This window comes from Blastomyces gilchristii (genome assembly GCF_000003855.2).
Source record: "Blastomyces gilchristii SLH14081 genomic scaffold supercont1.9, whole genome shotgun sequence".
Classification (NCBI taxonomy): Eukaryota; Fungi; Ascomycota; class Eurotiomycetes; order Onygenales; family Ajellomycetaceae; genus Blastomyces; species Blastomyces gilchristii.
This window is the reverse complement of record NW_003101674.1, coordinates 949,080-970,320: the sequence shown is the minus strand read 5'-3', so window position 1 is coordinate 970,320 and position 21,241 is coordinate 949,080. Positions and strand designations below refer to the sequence as shown.

The 21,241-nt window shown below is 47.0% G+C and overlaps 8 protein-coding genes across 8 annotated transcripts; 3 read left to right on the top strand and 5 right to left on the bottom strand.

The window, feature by feature from the left end:
* The first annotated feature begins 365 nt into the window (after nucleotides 1–365).
* Nucleotides 366–5,354, top strand: BDBG_04606 (DUF726 domain-containing protein). The gene is made up of 4 exons (XM_002624696.2): nucleotides 366–593; nucleotides 786–1,171; nucleotides 1,354–3,471; nucleotides 3,535–5,354. The coding sequence occupies exons 3-4, from the start codon at nucleotides 1,363–1,365 to the stop codon at nucleotides 4,867–4,869; spliced, it is 3,444 nt and encodes a 1,147-aa protein (XP_002624742.1). The 5' UTR covers nucleotides 366–593; nucleotides 786–1,171; nucleotides 1,354–1,362; the 3' UTR covers nucleotides 4,870–5,354.
* A 69-nt stretch (nucleotides 5,355–5,423) lies between these two features.
* BDBG_04605 (uncharacterized protein) lies at nucleotides 5,424–7,682 on the top strand. The gene is made up of 2 exons (XM_002624695.2): nucleotides 5,424–6,897; nucleotides 6,974–7,682. The coding sequence occupies exons 1-2, from the start codon at nucleotides 5,687–5,689 to the stop codon at nucleotides 7,224–7,226; spliced, it is 1,464 nt and encodes a 487-aa protein (XP_002624741.1). The 5' UTR covers nucleotides 5,424–5,686; the 3' UTR covers nucleotides 7,227–7,682.
* Nucleotides 7,683–7,755: 73 nt separating this feature from the next.
* On the bottom strand, nucleotides 7,756–8,489 carry BDBG_04604 (UPF0136 domain-containing protein; the record flags this gene model as incomplete). Its single annotated transcript, XM_002624694.2, has 2 exons — nucleotides 7,756–8,063; nucleotides 8,231–8,489. 2 exons carry the CDS (start codon nucleotides 8,487–8,489, stop codon nucleotides 7,756–7,758), a joined length of 567 nt encoding a protein of 188 aa, XP_002624740.2.
* On the top strand, nucleotides 7,919–11,104 carry BDBG_04603 (oligosaccharyl transferase complex subunit OST4). Its single transcript, XM_002624693.2, has 3 exons — nucleotides 7,919–8,849; nucleotides 8,942–9,120; nucleotides 9,261–11,104. The coding sequence occupies exons 1-3, from the start codon at nucleotides 8,604–8,606 to the stop codon at nucleotides 9,325–9,327; spliced, it is 492 nt and encodes a 163-aa protein (XP_002624739.1). The 5' UTR covers nucleotides 7,919–8,603; the 3' UTR covers nucleotides 9,328–11,104.
* Nucleotides 9,421–13,205, bottom strand: BDBG_04602 (adenosinetriphosphatase). Its single transcript, XM_031721749.1, has 3 exons — nucleotides 11,872–13,205; nucleotides 10,264–11,804; nucleotides 9,421–10,115 (listed from the first exon to the last, which is right to left on the bottom strand). The coding sequence occupies exons 1-3, from the start codon at nucleotides 13,055–13,057 to the stop codon at nucleotides 9,765–9,767; spliced, it is 3,078 nt and encodes a 1,025-aa protein (XP_031578606.1). The 5' UTR covers nucleotides 13,058–13,205; the 3' UTR covers nucleotides 9,421–9,764.
* Nucleotides 13,206–14,254: 1,049 nt separating this feature from the next.
* On the bottom strand, nucleotides 14,255–15,461 carry BDBG_04601 (nuclear transcription Y subunit beta; the record flags this gene model as incomplete). Its single annotated transcript, XM_002624691.1, has 4 exons — nucleotides 14,255–14,509; nucleotides 14,621–14,748; nucleotides 14,834–14,944; nucleotides 15,302–15,461. 4 exons carry the CDS (start codon nucleotides 15,459–15,461, stop codon nucleotides 14,255–14,257), a joined length of 654 nt encoding a protein of 217 aa, XP_002624737.1.
* A 1,908-nt stretch (nucleotides 15,462–17,369) lies between these two features.
* BDBG_17147 (uncharacterized protein) lies at nucleotides 17,370–17,727 on the bottom strand. The gene has a single exon (XM_031724933.1). The coding sequence runs from the start codon at nucleotides 17,617–17,619 to the stop codon at nucleotides 17,395–17,397; it is 225 nt and encodes a 74-aa protein (XP_031578605.1). The 5' UTR covers nucleotides 17,620–17,727; the 3' UTR covers nucleotides 17,370–17,394.
* A 1,264-nt stretch (nucleotides 17,728–18,991) lies between these two features.
* BDBG_04599 (prefoldin subunit 2) lies at nucleotides 18,992–19,869 on the bottom strand (the record flags this gene model as incomplete). Its single annotated transcript, XM_002624689.1, has 4 exons — nucleotides 18,992–19,024; nucleotides 19,287–19,479; nucleotides 19,646–19,736; nucleotides 19,833–19,869. 4 exons carry the CDS (start codon nucleotides 19,867–19,869, stop codon nucleotides 18,992–18,994), a joined length of 354 nt encoding a protein of 117 aa, XP_002624735.1.
* Between the last annotated feature and the right edge of the window lie 1,372 nt (nucleotides 19,870–21,241).

Sequence of the window (21,241 nt, the reverse complement as noted above, 5' to 3'; positions counted from 1 at the left end):
TACCAACATTCCCACCCGAGAGAGTAAGGTCCCATCACACCACCAACTTACATGTAGAACCGTGGATAGCAGGACGCCTTATCCAAGCCTGGCGCCAACAGGATTATACCACCTGCAATATATCAAAGTGAGGCCTTTGAAACTATGTTCGATCCATTGTTCGATCGGACCAGAGTTGAATTCCAGATTACCCCAGAAAAAATCGGCTTCCAAAAACCTACTCGTTTGCGGGAAAAGAGCCGAATTCAGCCCGATGAACCAGACGTTCGTTTCTAGCTATACATGCAGTTCAAGTGCAGTTGGTGCTTCCAATATCGAAATGTCTACTCACCTGGGACTTAGAAGAAAGGAAGTCCCTGAGAGTTTTGTAACTCCTAGACTCCCGAATTATAGGGTCTTCGCGTTGCTTAGGATGCGGTGAGGGTACATTCGGCAGGCAAAACTGAATACCGGCAGCATGGAGTCTCAAGTTCTCGAGTCATTATGGGAAATACCTAATATTTCCTGCACAAAGGATACGGGTAAAAATCCCTATGTTTCTTTGGAGGTTCCAGTTAAGTGAAAAAGGTGCCCGCCCGTAGCGGTAAATACAGGTGAATATCCAAATCCTTATTTAATGACTAGAGCTCTGAGCTCTTGAACAGCATGCATGATTGAAGGATGAAACACGCTGAGCATGTTGGTTGCTGTAGGTTGTTGGTTGTTTCTGACCACAGCTTCCACATGGGTGGCTGTGCTCCAACCCTGCTGCAACCCGATTGCGGTAACGTTAACTAGTTAACTAGGTTTAGCCGGTCGCGCCAACTCTCCTTGCTCCCTTGAAACTCGAACCCCAAGTTCTGGATAGCCATGGCATCTCGTTTTAGAGGAACAGGGGGCAGTGGGCATTTGAGCACCGACGCCAGTATCTCGTTCTAATGAAGTCTGCGAGGTACATGTACATCCATTATACACAGTCTCCTAATTGCACGAAGACGGAGATGAGGTGCTGATCTACGATTTCGCACCCGCAAGGCCCTTCGATGTAATTCTCGCCAAGCTCCTCACGACGGTTGACCAACTTGTCCCTCTGGCCCCCATCGCGTCGTTTCCCGTAAATAAGAGATAATTTTGTTTGTGACCGCTAATATATCCGAGAGTGGAGAGTAACGGTGGTGTGGAAGGTCACAAGGTTGGTTGGATGAGCAGCGCGTTGGGGAAGCTTTGGCTCCGACACCCTTCTCCATCTTAGTCGATGGCCAGTTCTATCTCAGGGTGGAGTTGACGGATTACGAATGCGTCGGACAATCTGATTTTTGCCATTCGAAAAAAAAAAAAAAACCGCATATATCAACACTAACGATAACTCTTCAGGCTGTTATAATGAACCCCTCTACCGACCCCTCGAAATCCTTGGATTCTTTCCAAGCTGTCCCTGGTCCAGCACAAGCTGGTGAGGATGGGGCGCTGACACTCCCTGGCGCGGCAGTTGTCTCGAACACAGCAACGAATAAACTGGAGACCACAAAATTTGTCGAATCAAGTAAAGAAGGAAGATCACCGGTCTCAGATTTTGACGAGTTTGGATTACCTATTCGGGCCCCTAGCCAGTCCCCACGGCCAAGCAAGCATGAACCACCAGACACGGCGAGTCGGTCGAAGCCCGTAAATAACAATGTGGTAACTCCGCCAGTTTCTAACGAAAGCACACAAGAATCACGATTATCGAAAAATGATGCAGGACCGTTCACCGCTGCATCGGATATTACGACTCAGGAGCGAAATGTTTCGCAGCCAACTTCAACTGCCAGCGTCTCCAAAAAACCGGAGGACTTACCAACAATAGATCCCCTACGTGGGTCGAAACAGCCTGACGCACCAGAGAACTCAAACAAGCCTCAGTCCCAAACCTCAGAAATTTCAAGAAACCACAAACGCGGGCCAAGCGCGGCAGTTATTTCCGAATGGTCACATCAGCGTATTGTTGTAGAGGAGGAGGAGGATGAGGTCAATGAAAATGACAATGTTGATGAAGATGACTGGAAAGATATGCCCGCTTTGGGGGAATTTGATATCTATGACGACTACGGTAGGATTGTTGCTCGCGGAGCTGCACTGGAGGACGATGCAGCTGTATACCAGGGGTTGGGAGGTGCTGGAAGGGGGTACACTCGGGTCCAGATCGACGAAGATGCGCAGTCAGTCACGAGCCTAGATGACGATACTAAATACCTTTTTAAGGAGCCGGAGAGTAATGCGATTGGGGTGGAAGACGAACAACGGGATCCTCTCGCGCAACTACAGGCCACGAAAGATCTTCTAACGGAAGGACAAAGAATTGCGTACGTTGGAGTGACAAGACTAATGATCTATCAAATGGTAAAAGAGTTTGAGACTTTTCGGCCATCAAGATCCTCGAAAAAATATATCGCCTCAGCCATCGATTCCATGGCCAAGTGGGGTCAGCAGATGATGATACGACTCTATGCACATATGGATATAGATTCTGCGGAACAAATAATGATCGAGCAGCTAGCAGAACATGGTGTCCAGCCGACAGATCTTGTCCCGCCGCTTATGCAAAATTCGCGAGTTAAAAACCCTCTGTGTAGCGAGTCTACTTCGACCAGACCGCCCACTTCATCAGCAGTCCACATGGAAAAGTCCCTTGGCTCAAGTGACACATCTGTAGCTTCTGAGCAATGTTCGTTGCCACCAACACCACCCCCTCCATACGAAATTCACGCCGATGAAGATTTACCAAACGTCAAGTCCCCGTCTGAAATGCCGACGTCAGAAAAGATCGACATCGATCTTCGATGGACTGTACTCTGCGACCTCTTTTTAGTACTTCTTGCTGACTCAACATATGATGCTCGCTCACGACGATTACTGGAACGAGTTGGAGATGCCTTAGATGTGTCCTGGTCGCAAATATGCCGGTTTGAAAAGCGGGTGATTGATGCTTTGGAAATGCAGGAGGAGAAAAGTAAAGAGACCTGGGATGAGGCAGAACATATGGAAGCGCGACGGAAACAAGCCTTAAAGAAAAGATATATGATCATGGGCCTTGCAACAGTTGGTGGAGGCCTGGTAATTGGCCTTTCAGCAGGATTACTCGCTCCAGTTATCGGTGCAGGTCTTGCCGCTGGGTTTACTACCATCGGAGTCACGGGGACTGGCGCCTTCCTGGGAGGTGCTGGGGGAACAGCACTTATTGCATCGGGTGCTACTCTTACCGGTGGAACAATTGCAGTCAGAGCGTCTCATAGAAGAACCGGTGCTGTGAAAACGTTTGAATATCGCCCCTTACATAATAATAAGAGGGCTAACCTTGTTGTTACTGTTTCTGGATGGATGACTGGAAAGGTTGACGATGTCCGATTACCATTCAGCACTGTCGACCCTATCATAGGCGATATCTATTCCGTCCTTTGGGAACCGGAGATGCTTCAAAGTATGGGGGATACAATTAATATTCTCGCTACAGAGGTATGTAATGTGCAACTGTTGCGTCGATAATTTCTACTTTTCGTGTTTCTAATATCAATCTAGGCTCTCACTCAAGGTCTTCAGCAAGTCCTAGGAAACACAATCCTTGTTGCTCTAATGGCATCTTTACAACTCCCAATTGTGCTAACTAAGCTTTCATATTTGATTGATAATCCGTGGAATGTGTCCCTAGTCCGTGCCAATGCAACCGGTCTCATTATGGCTGATTCCATCATGGCTCGAAACCTTGGCAATCGACCGATAACCTTGATAGGTTTCTCTCTGGGATCACGCGTAATTTTCTCTTGTTTGAAAGAGCTTGCGAGCAAGGGTGCCCATGGACTAATTCAAAACGTCTATCTGTTCGGTTCGCCAATCGTTGCAAATAAAGATGAGTATACGAAGGCGCGAAGCGTCGTATCGGGCAGGTTTGTGAATGGCTATGCTTCCAATGACTGGATTCTTGGGTACCTATTCCGAGCAACCAGTGGTGGAATTATGCGGGTAGCCGGCCTTGCACCTGTTGAGAATGTTCCTGGCATTGAAAATATGGATGTGACACAGTTCGTCAACGGGCACATGGCCTATCGCGCGGCGATGCCAAGATTACTCCGTGAACTAGGATGGGAAGTTGAGAGCGATGAGTTTACCGAAATCGAAGATCCTGACCCAGACAAGCATTCAGAAAGACAACGAGAGTTGATTCGTGAAATTGACGAAGCACGGAAAGAAGCAGAAGCAGAACCAGACAAAGCTAAGTTTGGTTTCTTTAAGCGTGGGAAACTGGCCCGAAAGAAGGGGTGGGAAACTTATGACGTTGATCGGAAGGACCACTCTTCGCGCGAAAGTAGCCTCGGTTCTGCCTCTGATAATGTTCTATTTGATATCGATGCTATCCGCGCCGAGCTAGCATCGGAGCAAATGGAAGTGAAGCAGCTAGAATCCACTTTGCCCCCAATAAAAATTGATCTCAATTCGCCGCCCCCTCTACCTCGATATTCGTCGAGTGAAAAACCATCAGGGGGTACTGAGACGCCTTCGAATACAGAGATGCCCGCAGCCAATGACCTTCATTGTTCACCCTCAAAAGCACCATCGAGTAATTTTGGGAGCCGGCATGACTCAGTTGAGCGCAATCACGACGGCCATGACGACCAGATACAGATGACGTTTGATTCATCATATGCCAGCCCTCCTTCACACTCACCGCCGGCATCGTCGTCGTCCTTATCCCACGACTTGTCCCGTGACTTATCCTTTATGAATTTATCACCATCACCAATACCGTCCAGCGGAGTCAGCCCAAGATTTGGCAGTATTAATCTCAGTCATAACGCCTGGGCCGATGACGATTACAATGAACGAAAAGACGGAGATATGAAGATGACTTTTGAATAGGGAATAGCATTCGGGGGCGCTTGGTTTTTTCTTGTTTTGTTCCTTTCCTTCCGCTCATTCGGCTGATGTATATGATTTCTACTTACATACAGTCGCTCCCTGTATTACATTTTTTGCATATATCCTTTACACCACACTTGTTTTGAACCTAATCAATATATATACATATTTTTAGATGGATGGCAATGTCTTTCAATGTTTGCCGCGGTGTTACTCTATGAATCCCACATGGTGCTAGGGAGTCCATTTATCGTCCATGACTGGCTGCCCAATGACTTCGACATTTTTCTTTTAGAACGTGGGTATGTCCTTTTACCTATTTTGATTTCCGTGGATCAGATATCTATACGGTACATTTAAGCCCCATATTCTCGCAAAAGACTGGTTAATAGATGTTGTGTTCTTGATTGTGCGAACACTTTTTCTTCAAATATTCGAGCCAAATGCTCAGGAGGTATGTTTAGTGTAATGAACTCTCATGTGTAAAATGATTCTATTCCTAGAAAAATACATCCGCTAGCGCGCCAGAGAGGAGAGCCGACATGCTTGGCAAACAGCTCTCAGCACGCCCGCCCAGCCTTCGATTGCACCCCATCAACCTAGTTGCAAGCGTGTCATCTCAACGCAAAGCCATATTATCTAGCGCGACAATAGATATCACTCGATAGATACTGCTGCTCCTCTTTGCATATGAAGTGGTTATCGCGCTCGCTTCTCAATAACCGGTCCACAGGACTGTACATTTGCTCATCAATTCCTCCTGGTGCGGCTCCTTACCTCTCACTGCCTACCTGGCTACCCACTGCGCCTCTAAACAATGATACCCAAAAGACCTAATTCCAGCTATGCCGCAACATTCCAAACACGACATAATCATACGGGAGGGGCGCCGCTAACCCAGGCCGGGGGTCAGTTGATAAACCGGAGAGATTCAGGTCCAGGACCCAATGGTTCGACTAACAGGAAGGTTAAGCCGGAACCCGCAACAGACGATGAACCGCTCAGCTCCACTGACGAGAGTGAACAACTGAATTCACATTCGGAACTCCCACCTTCCCCTGAACCCACATGGAAATCATATTCCCGGTCGCCAAAAGAAGCGGCGAGCAGATCGGCTGGAAACACCAGGGTTGACGCCGATTTGTACGGTGAGGACGATAAACGGCCACCAAAGCGGAGGAAGAAAGTCATAGATACCCCGCGGAAAGGAGAAAGACGATCGGGAAGGGTGAAGCCTTCCCTACCTACGTCGCCTAAGGAGACCCCGCGTAAGCCTATTTTCATGGAAAGCGATTCTCTCTTCTCTCCATACCGGCCCCCTCCAACGAAAAGACAGTATGGGGCGACCAATATACATGCTGCCCCGAGCAGGAAATCATCGAAACACTTTGAAGTTCCCGTTTCTACCGCGGAGGATGGGCAGTCTGCCATTCATTCATCCCAGGTCTCCTCTAACGGGCCTAAGTTCAAGACGCCCCTTTCCTTCCCAAATGAGGTCACATCTAGCGCATCACTTTTCACTGGCACATCACACTTCGATGATTACGATGACGATGGCGATTCGTCATTGTCCTCACTCAGTTCAATATCTTCCTCCATAAGCCTCCATCTAGCAGAAGCCGAAAAACACGAACTTGACTGTGCCACACCAAGACAAAAGGCTATAATTTGTCCCATGTGTGACCAAGCGGTTGATCCCAGGTTCATAGATGATTTGCGGTCCCCTAAGAATCTTAGTTACAGGAAGAAAGCTCAGTTCTGCAGGGATCACAGGATCAGAGCCGCAGAGTATGAATGGGCTAACAGGGGATATCCAACGATTAATTGGGAGAATCTTCACAAACGTATCGAGAAGCATTATGTGGAGCTGGATCAAATCTTAACAATGAAAAAGTCTTCATTCTACCGAAATGAGCTCGAGTCATCCCGTACTGGGAAGAAGAAGGGAAACCTGCGTTTGACGGTTGACGAGGATGAAGCGGATAAGTTTTTACCTGGTTATTATGGCCCCTGGGGGGCAAAGAAGATGTAAAACCCGCATTCATTCCGTCTATATTTTGCTGTAATAGTGCGTTCAATATACTAACTCGGTACATTTGCACAGGATGGATGCCATCATTAGCCACTTTGCGGGGAAATTCAAGCACCTAGCACCAACAGACCACCTGATAAAGGCTGCTGGGGTTTCTGGATTTGTGCAGTCTGTCATGGTTCCGGAGTTGGCAGTAATGCTGGTTAAAGAAGATATGGGCCTTGACGACGCAGGTGCGCGACAGGTATTGACGGATAGTATGGAAATCGGGAATCTGATCAATAAGCAGCCAGATGATGTCATTAAACAGGTTGGCAGACAATGACGATTCTGCTAGGGATATGGATTGTTTTTGAGTGTTCCCTTTGTCGTGGGAAGCTTTATTTCTATGATCTGTTAGCATACTTCCGCATTCATATTTCATGTATCTTCTTTCCCCTTTCCCCCCTATTCACTACCTCTAATCATTCCCTATATTCCACCCCTATACCTCCTCGAGAGAAGAAATGTGTGGAATAGTTATCACATTCATATTTTATATACAACTTTTGTTCTGTCATACTAACATTACACTCAATTTGTGAACTCAAGAATCTGATATGAAACTTCAATCCACTGAATCATACATCATCTGAATCCAGTTAATCGCGCACTCTCAGGTGCCAAACCTTTCGTAAAATCTAGCCTCACAAGCTCAACTGGTCGCATGACATCCGTGGCCCGATGAAAATTACTAAGAATCACCTCCTAACACCATCGGATAGCCCAGCCATAACTGGATACCTGGCCTCACATTAGCCTACACCCACGCGCCCATGGCATGCTCTAAATCTAAAATTCAATATTCCAAGCTTCTAAACCCTGGTCGCCCTTTTCCCCTTATATGCTAATCCAAAAACAATCAAGCCATATGTAGCCAGGATACTCAGGCCAATGGGAACAGGCTTCCTCGTCTTCAGCGCTCTAGGGATCGCGCTTCCCGCTAACACAGTCGAGGCTATCAGGCTCAATTCTTCGCCGAAGGATTGTTGGCCTTGGAGTCGATAGTAGCTGAGGGCGTAAAGGGCGCCGACGGAGAGGCCGGCGGCGATGGAAGGGATGGATCCGGTGCGCGCGTAACCGATGATGCCGCCACAGGATGTCAGGACGGACAGCGCGGCGGCTGAGATGGTGATGTTTTGAGAAGAGGGCTGTTGGGGATGTTAAGCTCTTGTCCAGTGGGATGAAGCGAGATAACAGGGAAGCGTGGCTGCGTGGCTGCGCTAGAATATGAGGGGAAAGGAGGAGAGGGACGAGGGGGATTGGGGCTTCGATAAGCTCCGTACCCACCATTGTTACTTTTCGTGCGCTTCTTAACACTTGTGGCTTGGGAGATCGTGTTTAACAAACCGGCTATGCGTCGTAGCAGCGATATAGTGGGTGTGGAAGTGTCAACTCGGTGGAAGTTTATTTTAAGCTTGGATGGAGCTTGGGCCATCGGGCCCGAGATCACGTGATGATGAGTACGGTCATGTGATATGCGACTACCTGTTCTTGTTCTAAACTTCGATAGATCATGGATGCGCAGGTTGAGGGAACTGGACGCCATTGCCCGCTTTACATCCCTAACGGTGCAGATACGTTGGATCGAAAAGAATACTATATCTTATCCGCCTCGCATTTCTTCTTTTAGAACCGTTCCATTGCCGCAGCTATCACCACAATGGCTCCAAAACGCCGTGTTGCATCATCAACCTCTACGCCAGCAAAGGCGACTCTCAGTCCAATTCCAACAAAAGCAAGCGCCTCACTTTCTCCCAACTCTCAACCTCAAAACATTGTAGTTGGTATCTGGCAGCAATATCTAGAACAAACACCCAGAAGAACACTTCAACTAGATGCATTTATGGCATTTCTACTTATTGTAGGAGGCGTACAATTTCTATACTGTATGCTGGCCGGGAACTATGTAAGTCATTTCTGTCCCTCCTCTTTCTTTCCCCTTGCTTTTTCTGGAAGTCCCTTTAGCTAACAATGATTAAAACCTATCTTAAAATTTAGCCATTTAACGCGTTTCTCAGCGGCTTCTCCTCCGCTGTCGGCCAATTCGTTCTCACTGCTAGTTTGAGAATGCAGACGAGCCACCAGGGAGGGAAAGATGGAAAGGCTACGTCTACATCCAAAACCGTCTCGAAACCGACGAATGAGGATCTACCGTCGAACGGCTTATCTAGTGAAAGGTTGGTGGTCCTATGTGTCAAAAATTTCCAGGATTATTTGCCTATTGCCCTCCTTCCCGGCCTAGTGCATATGATGGGGACAAGCTCTGCAGAAAGCCTAAAATTATGTCGAGCTGAGACTGACCTGTGTATTTTTATAGGGCGTTCGCGGACTATGTGTTTGGCAGTTTGATACTGCACTTCTTCTGCATCAATTTTATCAACTGAGCCGGCTCTTCGTCCTTTACACTCTTTTTTACATTTCTTCTGCTGCTGTCTACGTTTTTAAACAACTAGCAGTTATGTACGATATATAATACTACCAACTGCTCAAGGTCTTGAGACCAATTAAATAGACTATCATGCGTGGTTTCCGAGTCGTTAGGGAGTTATGGCACGGGGACTAGATATGTCCCCAGGGCTGGTAAAATTATGAACGAGTATTTTTATGTCATTTGTTAAACCCAGTATAACAGTGCAATCCCTCACTGGTCTGAACAGCCCATGGTGTGTTAGAATGACATATCATTTGCCTCGACGTGACTAATTTACATCCCTAACGGGTCTCCAAGATAGAAATATAAACAGCTCTAAAGCTCTAAATATGCCATAGTTTGAATCTATTCCAAATCTCATTCCGGTCTAGGAGGGAAAAAAACCTAGCATCAAAACCCCCTCGCACCCCTTTTCATAATTGGTCTTTTAACCACACTCCCACCCCCGCCGGCAGCCACATTAGATCCAGGCCTCCTTACAGCTGTTGTCCCAGAGGCAGGCCGCCTCACCACGGTCCTTACCCCCATACTAGCAGACCCTCGTTCCGCGTCCCGTTTCCTCCGTAACGCGTCGTCTTCGGTCTTTTTCCGCTCCTGCTCAGCTGCGCGCTCGCGATCAGCAGCCATTTGCGCCTCGATTTCCATCCGTCTGTTGAATTCGTGCTCTGTCACACGACGCTCTCGGGCTGAGTACCCTTTTTCTTTTATCGAGTAGAAGACTCCACCTAGGTCGGCAAGCCACTAGAGGTTTTTGAGGTTTATGTTAGCCATCCAGATATAGTGAGGTATTGGAGGTGGTTGGCTCTTCTTAAGGAAGACGGAAGTGGTCATGTTGAATATAAAGAAAGAAAACGCAGCGATGCTACAAGTGGGTTGAATCAAAACTTACCCGAGGATCCACAGATGTAACGGTAGACATATACTCCTTGCTAGTTAAGATCAATTCGTGGTACACTACATAGTCGGGTAGATAACCAAGGCCGTATAGCGCACTCGTCGGGTGAAGTTGTATCGTGACGCTCGTGCGGAGATTAATATACTCACCAATCCCCTTGACCCTGGCGGCCTGATGGTAATACCCAGAACATATACACTTTCGTATGACGTCCCAGTCGGTTCCGCAGCTTGTTATGGTCATCTTTTGCATTGTCATGATATCGTACAGCTGCTCGCGGATCTCCTTGGCACGGCGCAACGCTTTGGAATGCAGGAAATGTTTTATGCACCATGAATCCGAGTAGCCGTTCGATTTCCACTGCGTGTATACATGAAGCAGGGTGAGATGGTCGGACTCAGGCACGAAAAATTTCTCTCGAGCAGCATCTGATTCCTCTTGGCGCTCTTTGGGTCGGTAGAATACACCCGGTACAGAAAGCATTGACACGATCGTTAGCATCTCCTCGCTACATTCATATTCTTCAGACGCACTGATGAGAAGCTTCGCAAGAGATGGGTCCATGGGAAAAGCACTCATGCGGCGACCCATTGGTGTTAAGTCTCCAAGATTATCGATGGCACCCAATGCCCAGAGATCAAACAACGATGTAGTAATGGTATCTTGCGGCGGTGGATCCATAAAGTCGAAATCGAGTAGATCCTTGACTCCTAACGATTTCAACAGTAGCACAGTGTTGGACAGGTTCGTTCGCTGGATTTCAGGGATAGTTTGGATGTATAACTCGTTTTTGAACGCAAGTTCTGTGAATAAGTGATAGGCCTTGCCAGGACCGGTTCGCCCAGCACGACCAGCACGCTGCGACGCATTTGCTTGCGAGATGGGCGTGATTTGGAGGGTGTCCATACCCATTCGCGGATTATAAACCTTCAACTTGGAAAAACCGGCATCGACCACATACATGATTCCATCGACAGTTAAACTAGTTTCTGCAATGTTGGTGGCAACTATCACCTTCCTAACTCCAGGCGGTGCTTTATCGAAAATTTTAGCTTGTAAATCTGCAGGCATCTGACTGTATATTGGTAGAATGCTAATCTTCGGAGGATCATTTAGGAGAGCCAAACGCTCCGCTATCAATTCACAAGTCACCTCGATATCCTCTTGTCCGGTCATGAAAACAAGAATATCCCCAGGTCCTTGGGAAACGTGGATAGCCAAAACCTGCTTCACCGCACTGTCAACATAGTCTTCACAAGGCGATCGCGAATATTGAATGTCCACCGGAAATGTTCGTCCAGGGATAAAGAATTCTGGAGCCCCTCCGTAGAATTTCGAGAACCGTTCAGCATTCATTGTGGCTGAAGTGACAATGAGCTTCAGATCCCGTCTGCGCGCAAGCACCTTTTTAATGAGGCCCATCAAAACATCCGTATTCAGCGCTCGCTCGTGGGCCTCGTCCATGATAATACAAGAGTATTTGTCAAGGTCTGGCTGGACTAGAGATTCTCTTAATAGCACACCGTCGGTCATGTCTAGCGGTAAATGCAGACGTTAGTTGGCATTCTCTCACGTGAAAAGTTCAAAGGGTCCATAACGCACACTTGATAGCTGTTTCATTGCTAGTGCAATCCTCAAAACGAATGGCATACCCAACAAGCCCTCCCAGCTTAACTTCCATCTCCTCACTGACCCGCTTCGCAACACTCATCGCAGCGACACGCCGTGGCTGCGTACAGCCAATCATTCCAAGTTTTGCATAACCATCCTCGTAAAGAAACTGCGTTAACTGGGTAGTCTTACCCGAACCAGTCTGCCCAACGACAATAACTACCTGGTTGTCCCTAATGACCCTCAAGAGTTCCTCCCTGACTGCAAAAGCAGGCAGATACTCCCTCTGCTCCCTCAGAGTTTTGCTCTTGCTAAACGCACTAGCTCCTTCATTCTTCTTCAAATGCGCCGCAAATTTACTACCCTTATGCTGTGCCTCCTCCTCCCCGGGGACTGCTATAGCACTATCTCCCTCATCCTCCTTAATGCCCATGAGATTCCCCAGAGCCGTCCCAGCCACATTAGTGGCATCCTGCGCCTGTTTCTGCCGTTCTTTCTGTACTCTCTTTTCGCGCACAACCTTACTTCCCTTCCGACTAAACACAGCCATGTCGCTCTGCGGATCCCGCACTGCAGGGACGGGTTCAAGCTGCTTCGTAAAAACCGTCCGGCCGTCCAGAAACGGTGGCCGTAAATCATGTACGAGCAAATGTACACGAGTAGAATCCTCGTCATCTTCAAAGTCAGCATCATATTCCCTCCTCTGCGCCACGCCAGAGGTCAACATGCGATTCGTCTCCCAAGCGTCGACATCTCTCTGCTTCTGCGCAGCGCGGGCACTGACACGCTTGCTATTCTTCTTCTCAGACAGCGCTGCTTCCCGCTGTTGATCTGCCCATGTGCTGTCGGCCCCGCCGAATGGGTTATGCGTCTCGTCACCGAAAGTATGTCCTAGTTCATCGCCAGCGTACCAGTCCCGGTCCAGTGCAAGGGTGTCTTCGATGTCGACAAGAGGTTCTACGCCTTGGAAAGTCTCCTGGTGTGGGGTTGAATCTCCATTGCGTGTTCCGCGGGGGGTGGACGCACGGCTGGTGCTGCCATACTTGTCCTCTCTGTTGCGGTGGAGCCGACTTCGGGGGGCGTAAATGTGCTTGGATGTCTGGCTCGGATGGGATGATGTTGGAGTGAAGCGGTCTGAGTCCAGCTTCCGGCGTTTGGGACTGTCTTCTCGGGCCATTGTTTATTCCTAATGCTGAGTTGACCGGTCGAAGCAAAACGACAATCATGCCATGATATCTGGTTCTGTCGCCTTGCGACTCAAATATTGATTATCCTGGGGTCAAAACTTTGCCATGTTTGACATGTTTGATCCGTTTGCAACGGAATTTCGTTCCACCGACTAGTTTAACTACTAACGTAGGTGAAAACCCAATTTCCCGGCACGGAAAAATATTCAAGCCACTGGATGATGTATGGTTGGATAGTTAGTTAGATAACAATTCGAGTGAAGGGTGGGAACAGGCAAATAATTATCACTGCTGGTGCAAAAATTTATCAAAGGGCAATTGAATACTCTGTATAGCAGCAGGGATGTGCAACACCAGTAGAAATTTACATGTCAAAAACAACACCCTGTTTAAATATTCACACAAACACAATGTCAACAATGGTAAAATTAGAAGGAAACAGATAATATAAAATTACAATAGATAAAATAAAATATATTCAGTAACAGAAATGAATGGCAAAGTGACTGATAGTATTTCATTCTGTCCCCAGGTCCAGAGCGCCCCGAATCAATTTCAACCGTAACAATATCCAAAAAGCACACAGACACTTGCGGCCTTATATCCCTTCTAATAATTGCCTGACACAGGTAAATTCCGCCGCATGCTTGTTCTTGTTCTCCCTCTCTCTTCATCTGTCTCTTTTTTACCCCCCCCCCCCCCCCCCCTTTTTATTTTTTATTTTTCTTTCTCTTTCTGTTGCAAATCCACGCAAAGCTGATTCAGTTATCTGAGAACTCAGCGTCACGTTCTTCCTGCAGAAATTATGACCTCACTTCTCTAAAGACACCCTTGAGAGAGTACAAGTTATCTGACGAAATAGGTAGGTTGTAGGGAAAACTTGAAAAAAAAAGAAAAAGAAAAAGAAATGAAGAAAAGAAAAAGGAGAAAACAGCAGGAAACAGCAGGAAAATTCTGGCCGCTCAGTCAAATTTATCGGACCATCACACCATCCTGGAAGATCTCTTTGGTCTCGATTCCTGCCCCTTGTTTGCTTGGTTTTCGTCTCGTCTTCCTTTTCATGATCCATGGTTTCAACAGCACATCCTCAGGTCTTGCTCGGGGGGTGGGGAGTTGCCAACAGCTACAATTCTGTATTGCAATCACTCGCGAGCGTATTCCAGACCCGGGAAACGTCTTCGTGAGAGCTAATAAGTCTCGCCACCTGCACCATTGTGCGAAGGGCCCACCATGGTGGAATATCCGTATGTCGCGCCGGCCTGTTCGTTGGAGTCGAGGTTCGGGCTCAATATGTTGTTGGAAGCCTCGGGCGGGACCGCGAAACCTGGTCCCGTTGGGTTGCCTGCCCCTGGAGCATTGGAAGCCGTGCCCCCGACTGGTCCGCCGGAGCCGTAGCCGCTGCTCGGTGGCCGGTTCTGGTTCTCCCCCCTTGAGGATTGGGTCTCAAACCAATCAATTCAATTGTTCAGATATTGTGTCCCCCCCAAGTTGAGGCAACAAAAAGAAAGTACATGGGAAATGGGGAGGAGATACTAGGGAATTAGCGTACTCACTTCGCGATATTTTGAAAGATATATTTTCAGTGCTTCGGAGTAATTTTCGAATCCGAGAGAGGTCATAGCAAAGAGGATGTCTTCCCCATTGACCGTCTTCCTTTTCTCCTGTTGGCATTTTTCCGAAGCTGGAAGGTTTTTAGGCGACGTAAATTAGTTCTTGCATGTCGCCATATTCTTATCGCCGAAAAAGGTAGGGGGGCGAGTACACACCTTCGCTGGTGATAAACGAGATGAACTCGCTCACACATTCTTGCATACATTCTTTTGCTTCCTTTGCGATTTTGGCATTGTCGGGGAGAGCGGTTTTCATTATTCGAGCAACTAGAGAGGGTTGCAATTGTTAGCATCATATAATGAATCGACCGGGACGGTGCGCTGCTATCTTAAGTATGTGTAACTGAGAAACGATGGTCGGTAGCAATCCGACATGGGAGAGAGCCCTATGCAAAGGTGCCACCAAAGAGCGTGCAGCGCATAATTAATAGGACAAGCGAATAGAGTGCTAATCCAGGGATATGCTTAAAACCAAACAGCACTTCTGCCTGGATGTTTAAGCGAGGATAGGACGGCAACCAGCCAGTGACACACGGCAAGGGCAAAGAAAGCAAATAATAGCATGGGAAGAGCACGCGCAAATCAAGTCAGAAATCGTAACATGCAAGAACGCGCTTAACGAACCATTTGCAATAGGAAGCCATCGATCTTGCTCTTTCACCTCGAATTCTCCCTGGCCTTGCGCTTGTGTATCTTGGTGTTCTCGTTCCATATGCTCCGCGTCGTCGCCTGACTGAGTTCCTGGTTCCACCTCTGGTTCCTTTGGAGGAGAGGCCGACGACATGATTTTTACGTCTTTTGGATACGCGCACCAGATAGCAACTTCAACACGGGCGGGTGAACACGTCACTCCTCTCGAATCTTAGGATCTGCGGTTCTATGCAGCCCTGCGTCAACGTACGTCAGACTGGGCAGCTATTCGCTTCACAACAGCCCTGAGCGGGAACCTCAAGAGTTATGGTGTGGGGGAGAAGACACTCGAGTGGCTACTTTTTTCGCCAGGGACCTACTGGATTGTTGCGCTACAGTGGCACCTGTATTGCATGGGCCGGTACAGTTAGCTCCCAAACGCGCTGTTGACGCGCACTGGCCAGCAGCCCTCCCTTGAGAATCCGACGATGCGATCGGGAGTTATGGCGTGGGGACGATGGATAAATCTGAAACTAAACGGGTTGGGCGGTGATGGGTGGAATAATGCGGGTCAATTGACCGGGACTAGGGCAATGGTAATTCCAGGTTGGGCCGATACTTATTGATATCGCCTGCAGCAACGGAGCTACGCGTTGTGAGACCGTCTGTTGTCGTTCTTATAATTTGTAAACGAGCCAGTTGTAAAAGAACGAAATAACGTGAACAAGATGACCAAGTGCTCGTAAGTCATACAGCTCCGAGTATCGACTTGGACGCTAGCCTCAAGCTTCGACCACGGCGAACAAGTTGTACTTTCAAGTTGGGATAGGCCCGCGCGGCATAACCCACACTACTTTCTTGTTTCTCGAGTTCCTGTCTTCTAGCCCTCGCTCTCTGTCACGCTTCCTTCCTCTCCGCTTACTCTTTCTTTCCGGAACCTAGCGGTGAGTTAACGGGGCGCGTCGTACGTCACACACACACCGTCGACAAGCTAGCTAAACCTGGCGGTTCTACCCGGGTCAGCAGAGGGGACAAAACTCAAAACAATTCGATTGTGGCTGGAGATGGGTTGCAGATGGAGACAAATTAGGGAGTTTGTTGGGCGTCTTGAACGATTTGGGCGTCGGGGAGCATTGTTGGATGAAAGAGAGTCGCAGCAATTCCGCGCCGGCTGAGGCATGTGTATTTCAATACGGTAACCGCCGGGTAAATATTACGCTGGCTCAGACCAAATGGCAGTGCTGGAGGCTGTAACGGCGATACAGGCAACCGCAAAAAGAGCAAAATAGCAAAAATCGGCGCTTAACTTAGAGATGGCCATGGGGAAAGTCAGAACTGGAGTTGTTCGATGAGCGCGCATTTTCGCGTGTAGTACTACGCAGCGGTGCATTGAAGTGGATTCCAGCAAATGGCCAGTGTTCTGTTTAGTTTGTAAGAGCTGGCATCCTCGAATTATCGTTGGTCTACATGGGATAAGGCATTGTCAACAAACACAATAATTGGATGGGGGCTACTTGGTAACCTCCCTCGTCGAGCCAGTCAAAACCCGCCAATTCTCATACTTTTCCCCTAAGACAGCTTGCTTGTTGGCTGAGGGACTCTGGATTCCTGAAATTAGATTAATCCTCAAAACCCCGCCGAAAACATCGTCATAACCCTTCATAACCCTTCAATATCGATTAGGTGGATATTGTAAAGGCTGCTCTCTCTTACAGCATGGGTGGGCCCTTTTGAAAAGTATCATACACCTCGGGCCTCCTCAGGCTACCCAGCAGTTTCATCACTTTCATGCAGATGTGTTCCGGCGTTCTTCCCGCGGTGCCTTGTGGGAATAAATGCATGGTGATCATGAACTGGCCTTGCATTGGGGTGGCTTTAGCCTTATTTTTTTTATTTTTTTTTTCTTAACTTCACCTAAAAATCCAAAAGAAAAGATGATTTCCCGGCCGATCCCCTTCCCCCTTCAATTCCGGCATTCTCCCCCACATTGATATGGGCGTTGATACGGCTTCACTAGCTTCCCGGATCGATGAAAGGAACAGAGCATGAACAAGAAGAACCCTAAAAATCGCTTCGGAAGAATGCAGTCAACTGCCGCATGCCCTGTTCAGATGCCAGCCGGTACAGTCCCTAACCTCGATACTATCCGTTGAGGGCGCAGTTTGGGGATTATCTCTCCGCAACTCAAAGCTTAGGCTTCCTGCGCGGACTGTGGGACTGACGCACCTATCGGTACCCAACGAGATGCTGTGGAAATTGGGCCTGGCAGGCGCTGGTATTTTGACGAAGACAAAGCCTTTCAAGGAATGCATGACTATTGGGCACGATGTCGAAATTGCTGAAATTTTTGGGATATTTTCGAATCTGACAAGGATAAGTGGGTGGGCTAGCTTTGCCAACTCAGAGGGGACGAATGAACCTCATTCTCTTGTTGACAGCATGGCAGGGACATACATATATGCCAACATCTGTAGCTAGCTACAGGAGAGAAATCCTTGGTACAGATTTGTAGCTGGGTGATATAATCTGCATTGTGCATGTGGGATAATTCAAATTTAATTCTCCGTCTTGCTCAAGGGAGTAGACCAGGAACGTCATTCTCTCTCATGTCTATGTACAGGAAAATCCTGAAGGTAAATAAGCAAGCCATGAAGAATGAGATTGTCAATTTCCACGACAGGTTAGTTATGTGAAGAAGCCATTGACGCGAAAGCAAGAGCTCATCCATTTTGAAATTAGGAAGACGAGACGCTACCGCTTACTACCTGATCCCGCCGAAATATTTACTTTCCGGTCTGATCTATATTATTTCGATGATATTCTTCAACTCCTCCTCATCATTTCTTCTTCTCCCCTCCAAAAGTCATCGAAAACTTTTAGTTATGTTAGGCACGCCTGCATAGAAGCCATTTAGCCCCCAAGAGAAATTGCATCATGGATCACAGCCCTGACCGCCAGGTCGGCCTCCCTCCCTCGATAACGAAGTACGGAGTAAATTAGCTAATAAGCCAAAGAAAAAAATAAAAAAATAAAAAAATAAAAAAAACATGGACTGACTGACGGATTTAAATCCTACCAATCAGAGGTACAGAGGAAAGTACGGGGTGTATAGGTCGTTTGGTCTGAATTTACATGTACTGGACAGACTGCGGATCAAGAGTATATCCAAAACTCACACCATCACATCACATGGGCCATGGCGGAGACCGCAGCGCACGACTACACTGAAATGCGAACGGTTGGGCAATTGAGTAACTTCACCCTCTCAGAAAGTGTACCAGAAATAGCGAAATCGGCTTTCTTCCTTGGCTGGGCGTAATCCTCCCCCCCGTCTGCACTTCATGATAATGATCACCACTGCCGTGCCGGTAAAGATGTATTAATTTCAATATGAAAAAATAAAATAAAACAAAAAATACAACCCCACAGAGTATTCGCCTCACCTTTGATAGGGGCAAATTTTGGGGGCCATTTTCTCGAAATCCCTTACGCCGAACACCTCTTGATGCTGAACCCAATGATTCCCCCGGGGGGGGGGGGGGGGGCGCTGTCAAAAATTTTGTTAAACAAGGCAGAGGTAGCTTCACCTCCTCCACAAAAGTGCCCTCAAAAAAAGACAAATTTCCCCTTCCACCACTACCGCATGTATGTCCTCCGTCTTCAGGAATACTAGTCCTATCTCCCTCATTCCCGCACGACTTGGATATTATTCTTCTTCTGTAGAACTCGCAGGCAGTCACCGGTCAGTTCTGAGTATAAACAGAATAAAATGGTTGCCCGGCCCCCCAAATTCAATGACCTCTATAGCAGAAAAGAGACGGAAAGCCTCCTCCTCCACTTCTTCTTCCCTTCCATCCCCCTTCCAATCATCTCATTTTCTCAATCCACATCTCACATCCAGCCCAACCCGCAACCCGCAACCCCACCCGCCATCCTCTCACAGCAGAAAAAGGAAGAAAAGAAAAAAACCCCAACTAACCTTCCACCCATCCAACTCATCCTGCTTCGCCTTATACTGCTTCAGCAACTCATCCAGCACCTGCTTCAGCCCGTCCGAATTCGTCTTCAGCGGCGGTATGACATCCTTCACCGTCCGCTCGACGAGCACGCCGTTAATCAGGCGGAAACATTTCCGGTCGCCAGCGAGGGGTTCGAGGGTGTCAATGACGAGTCTGGGTGGGGAGGCAGAAAGATATGGATACGTGAGTAAGTATGTTATTTGGGCGGGGGAGGGAGAGGGCGGTTTCGGCGCGTGAAACATATCATCAGGGGGGTCTGCTGGGGGATGAGGAGGGAGCTTTTTATTGTAAAAAAAAGAAAAAAGAAAAAGAAACTCACTTATGTTCCTCTGTCTCCTGTTCGATATCCCCGATCTTCTGCGCGAGCTGCTGAAGGGTTGTTTTGTAGTTTTGATATTGCGCTTGCAGCTCTGTGGATTTGTTTTGGTGCGCGGGTTGGTTTTTAAAGTTAGTAGGTTGTTTTTTTAACATCGCTCCATAATTGGGGGATTGTTTAGCTTGCTTACCTTGCTGCTTCTTCGGATTTATTTGTTGAGCCGCCATTGTCTTCAAATATAGGGGTGAGTCGTAACCTTTCCGGTTGAGGAGCTGCGGGGGAGATGGTGTTTGGTTTGAGGTTCTCCGCAAACGTTTATTTAACGTGATCAACCACCACCCAGCGCCCGCTTACACCCAACGCCCGCCCAATCTTCATTTTTTCATTCATCTTTAAACATTCACAACATGCACCATGGTAGCAATTGATGATTTGAACACACAATTGATCCCTAATTACACTAAGACTACTAAAAAATATGAAATTAGTTGATAGATATATCATAGCATTATAGAGATATTCAAATGTCAAAAAAAATAAATAAAAAATAAATAAATAAAATAAAAAATAAATAAATAAAATAAATAAATAAATAAATAAAATAAAAAATAAATAAATAAATAAATAAAAAATAAAAAAACAGGCTTTAGTCACTGCACAGATTTATAAGAAAAATAGTTTCTTTTTCATATTAATTAATTGACAGTTTATGATTTCTCTTATACATTTCAAATTGTTTATAATCTTGTTATTAAAATTCTAAAAGTATTTATTGAAATCAACTGAGTATCACAATTTTATCTCTCTAGAAAAAACCAACTTTTCTGAGTAAAATGCCCTGTAACATGATCTCACATGATATCATGTGCATCTCATCAAATTCATGAACAGCTGGCTCTGCAGCCTGTATAACTCTGATATTAATCTTCATTCTTTTCTTTACAGATATTCTCTACTATATTTACATTCTTTATACTCTTCTCTACATTCATTACAACCTATACATTCATTAATATACTCTATTTATTATAGAAAAACCAACTTTTCCATGCAAAAAACACTGTAATGTGATATCATATACATTCTATCAAAAATATTTGAATGCTCTGACTTATACAGCTCAGATCAATCTTCAAATCTTCATTCTTTTTTTCATTCTGCTTCTTTCATACATTCTCTACAGTATTTACATTCTTTATACTCTTCTCTATGTTCATTTTGCCAAATGCTCTGTAACATGATCTCATGTGATGTCATGTGCACTTCTTTGAATTCAGATGGGATTGAACAGCTGGCTCTGCAGCCTGTACAGCTCTGATTAACCTGATAATGATGATGAAGGTGATACAGAGTGGAAGAGAGTGATAAGGGTGATAGTGGTGGTCGGGGTGATAAGAGGGGGGTAGAGAGGTAGAGATAGAGAGTGGAAGTGGTAGAGGGGGCTGCGGGGCGGTAGGGACGGTGGTGGTGGTAGAGGGGGTAGAGGTAGAGAGTGAAAGTGATAGAAGGGCTGCGGGGCGGTAGAGGCGGTGGTGATGATAAAGGGAGTAGGGGGTGAAAGGGGTGGTAGAGGGGGGGTAAGAGGGGGGTAGGGGTGGG

Coding starts and splice junctions, on each gene's coding strand:
- BDBG_04602 (XM_031721749.1), bottom strand. CDS start 13,057: ATGGCCCGAGAAGACAGTCCCAAACGCCGGAAGCTGGACTCAGACCGC. Junction 11,805..11,871: donor CAATGAAACAGCTATCAAGT/GTGCGTTATGGA, acceptor ATTTACCGCTAG/ACATGACCGACGGTGTGCTA. Junction 10,116..10,263: donor TTACATCTGTGGATCCTCGG/GTAAGTTTTGAT, acceptor AAAAACCTCTAG/TGGCTTGCCGACCTAGGTGG.
- BDBG_04606 (XM_002624696.2), top strand. CDS start 1,363: ATGAACCCCTCTACCGACCCCTCGAAATCCTTGGATTCTTTCCAAGCT. Junction 3,472..3,534: donor TTAATATTCTCGCTACAGAG/GTATGTAATGTG, acceptor ATATCAATCTAG/GCTCTCACTCAAGGTCTTCA.
- BDBG_04605 (XM_002624695.2), top strand. CDS start 5,687: ATGATACCCAAAAGACCTAATTCCAGCTATGCCGCAACATTCCAAACA. Junction 6,898..6,973: donor CCCTGGGGGGCAAAGAAGAT/GTAAAACCCGCA, acceptor ACATTTGCACAG/GATGGATGCCATCATTAGCC.
- BDBG_17147 (XM_031724933.1), bottom strand. CDS start 17,619: ATGCATTCCTTGAAAGGCTTTGTCTTCGTCAAAATACCAGCGCCTGCC.
- BDBG_04603 (XM_002624693.2), top strand. CDS start 8,604: ATGGCTCCAAAACGCCGTGTTGCATCATCAACCTCTACGCCAGCAAAG. Junction 8,850..8,941: donor GTATGCTGGCCGGGAACTAT/GTAAGTCATTTC, acceptor CTTAAAATTTAG/CCATTTAACGCGTTTCTCAG. Junction 9,121..9,260: donor AACGGCTTATCTAGTGAAAG/GTTGGTGGTCCT, acceptor GTATTTTTATAG/GGCGTTCGCGGACTATGTGT.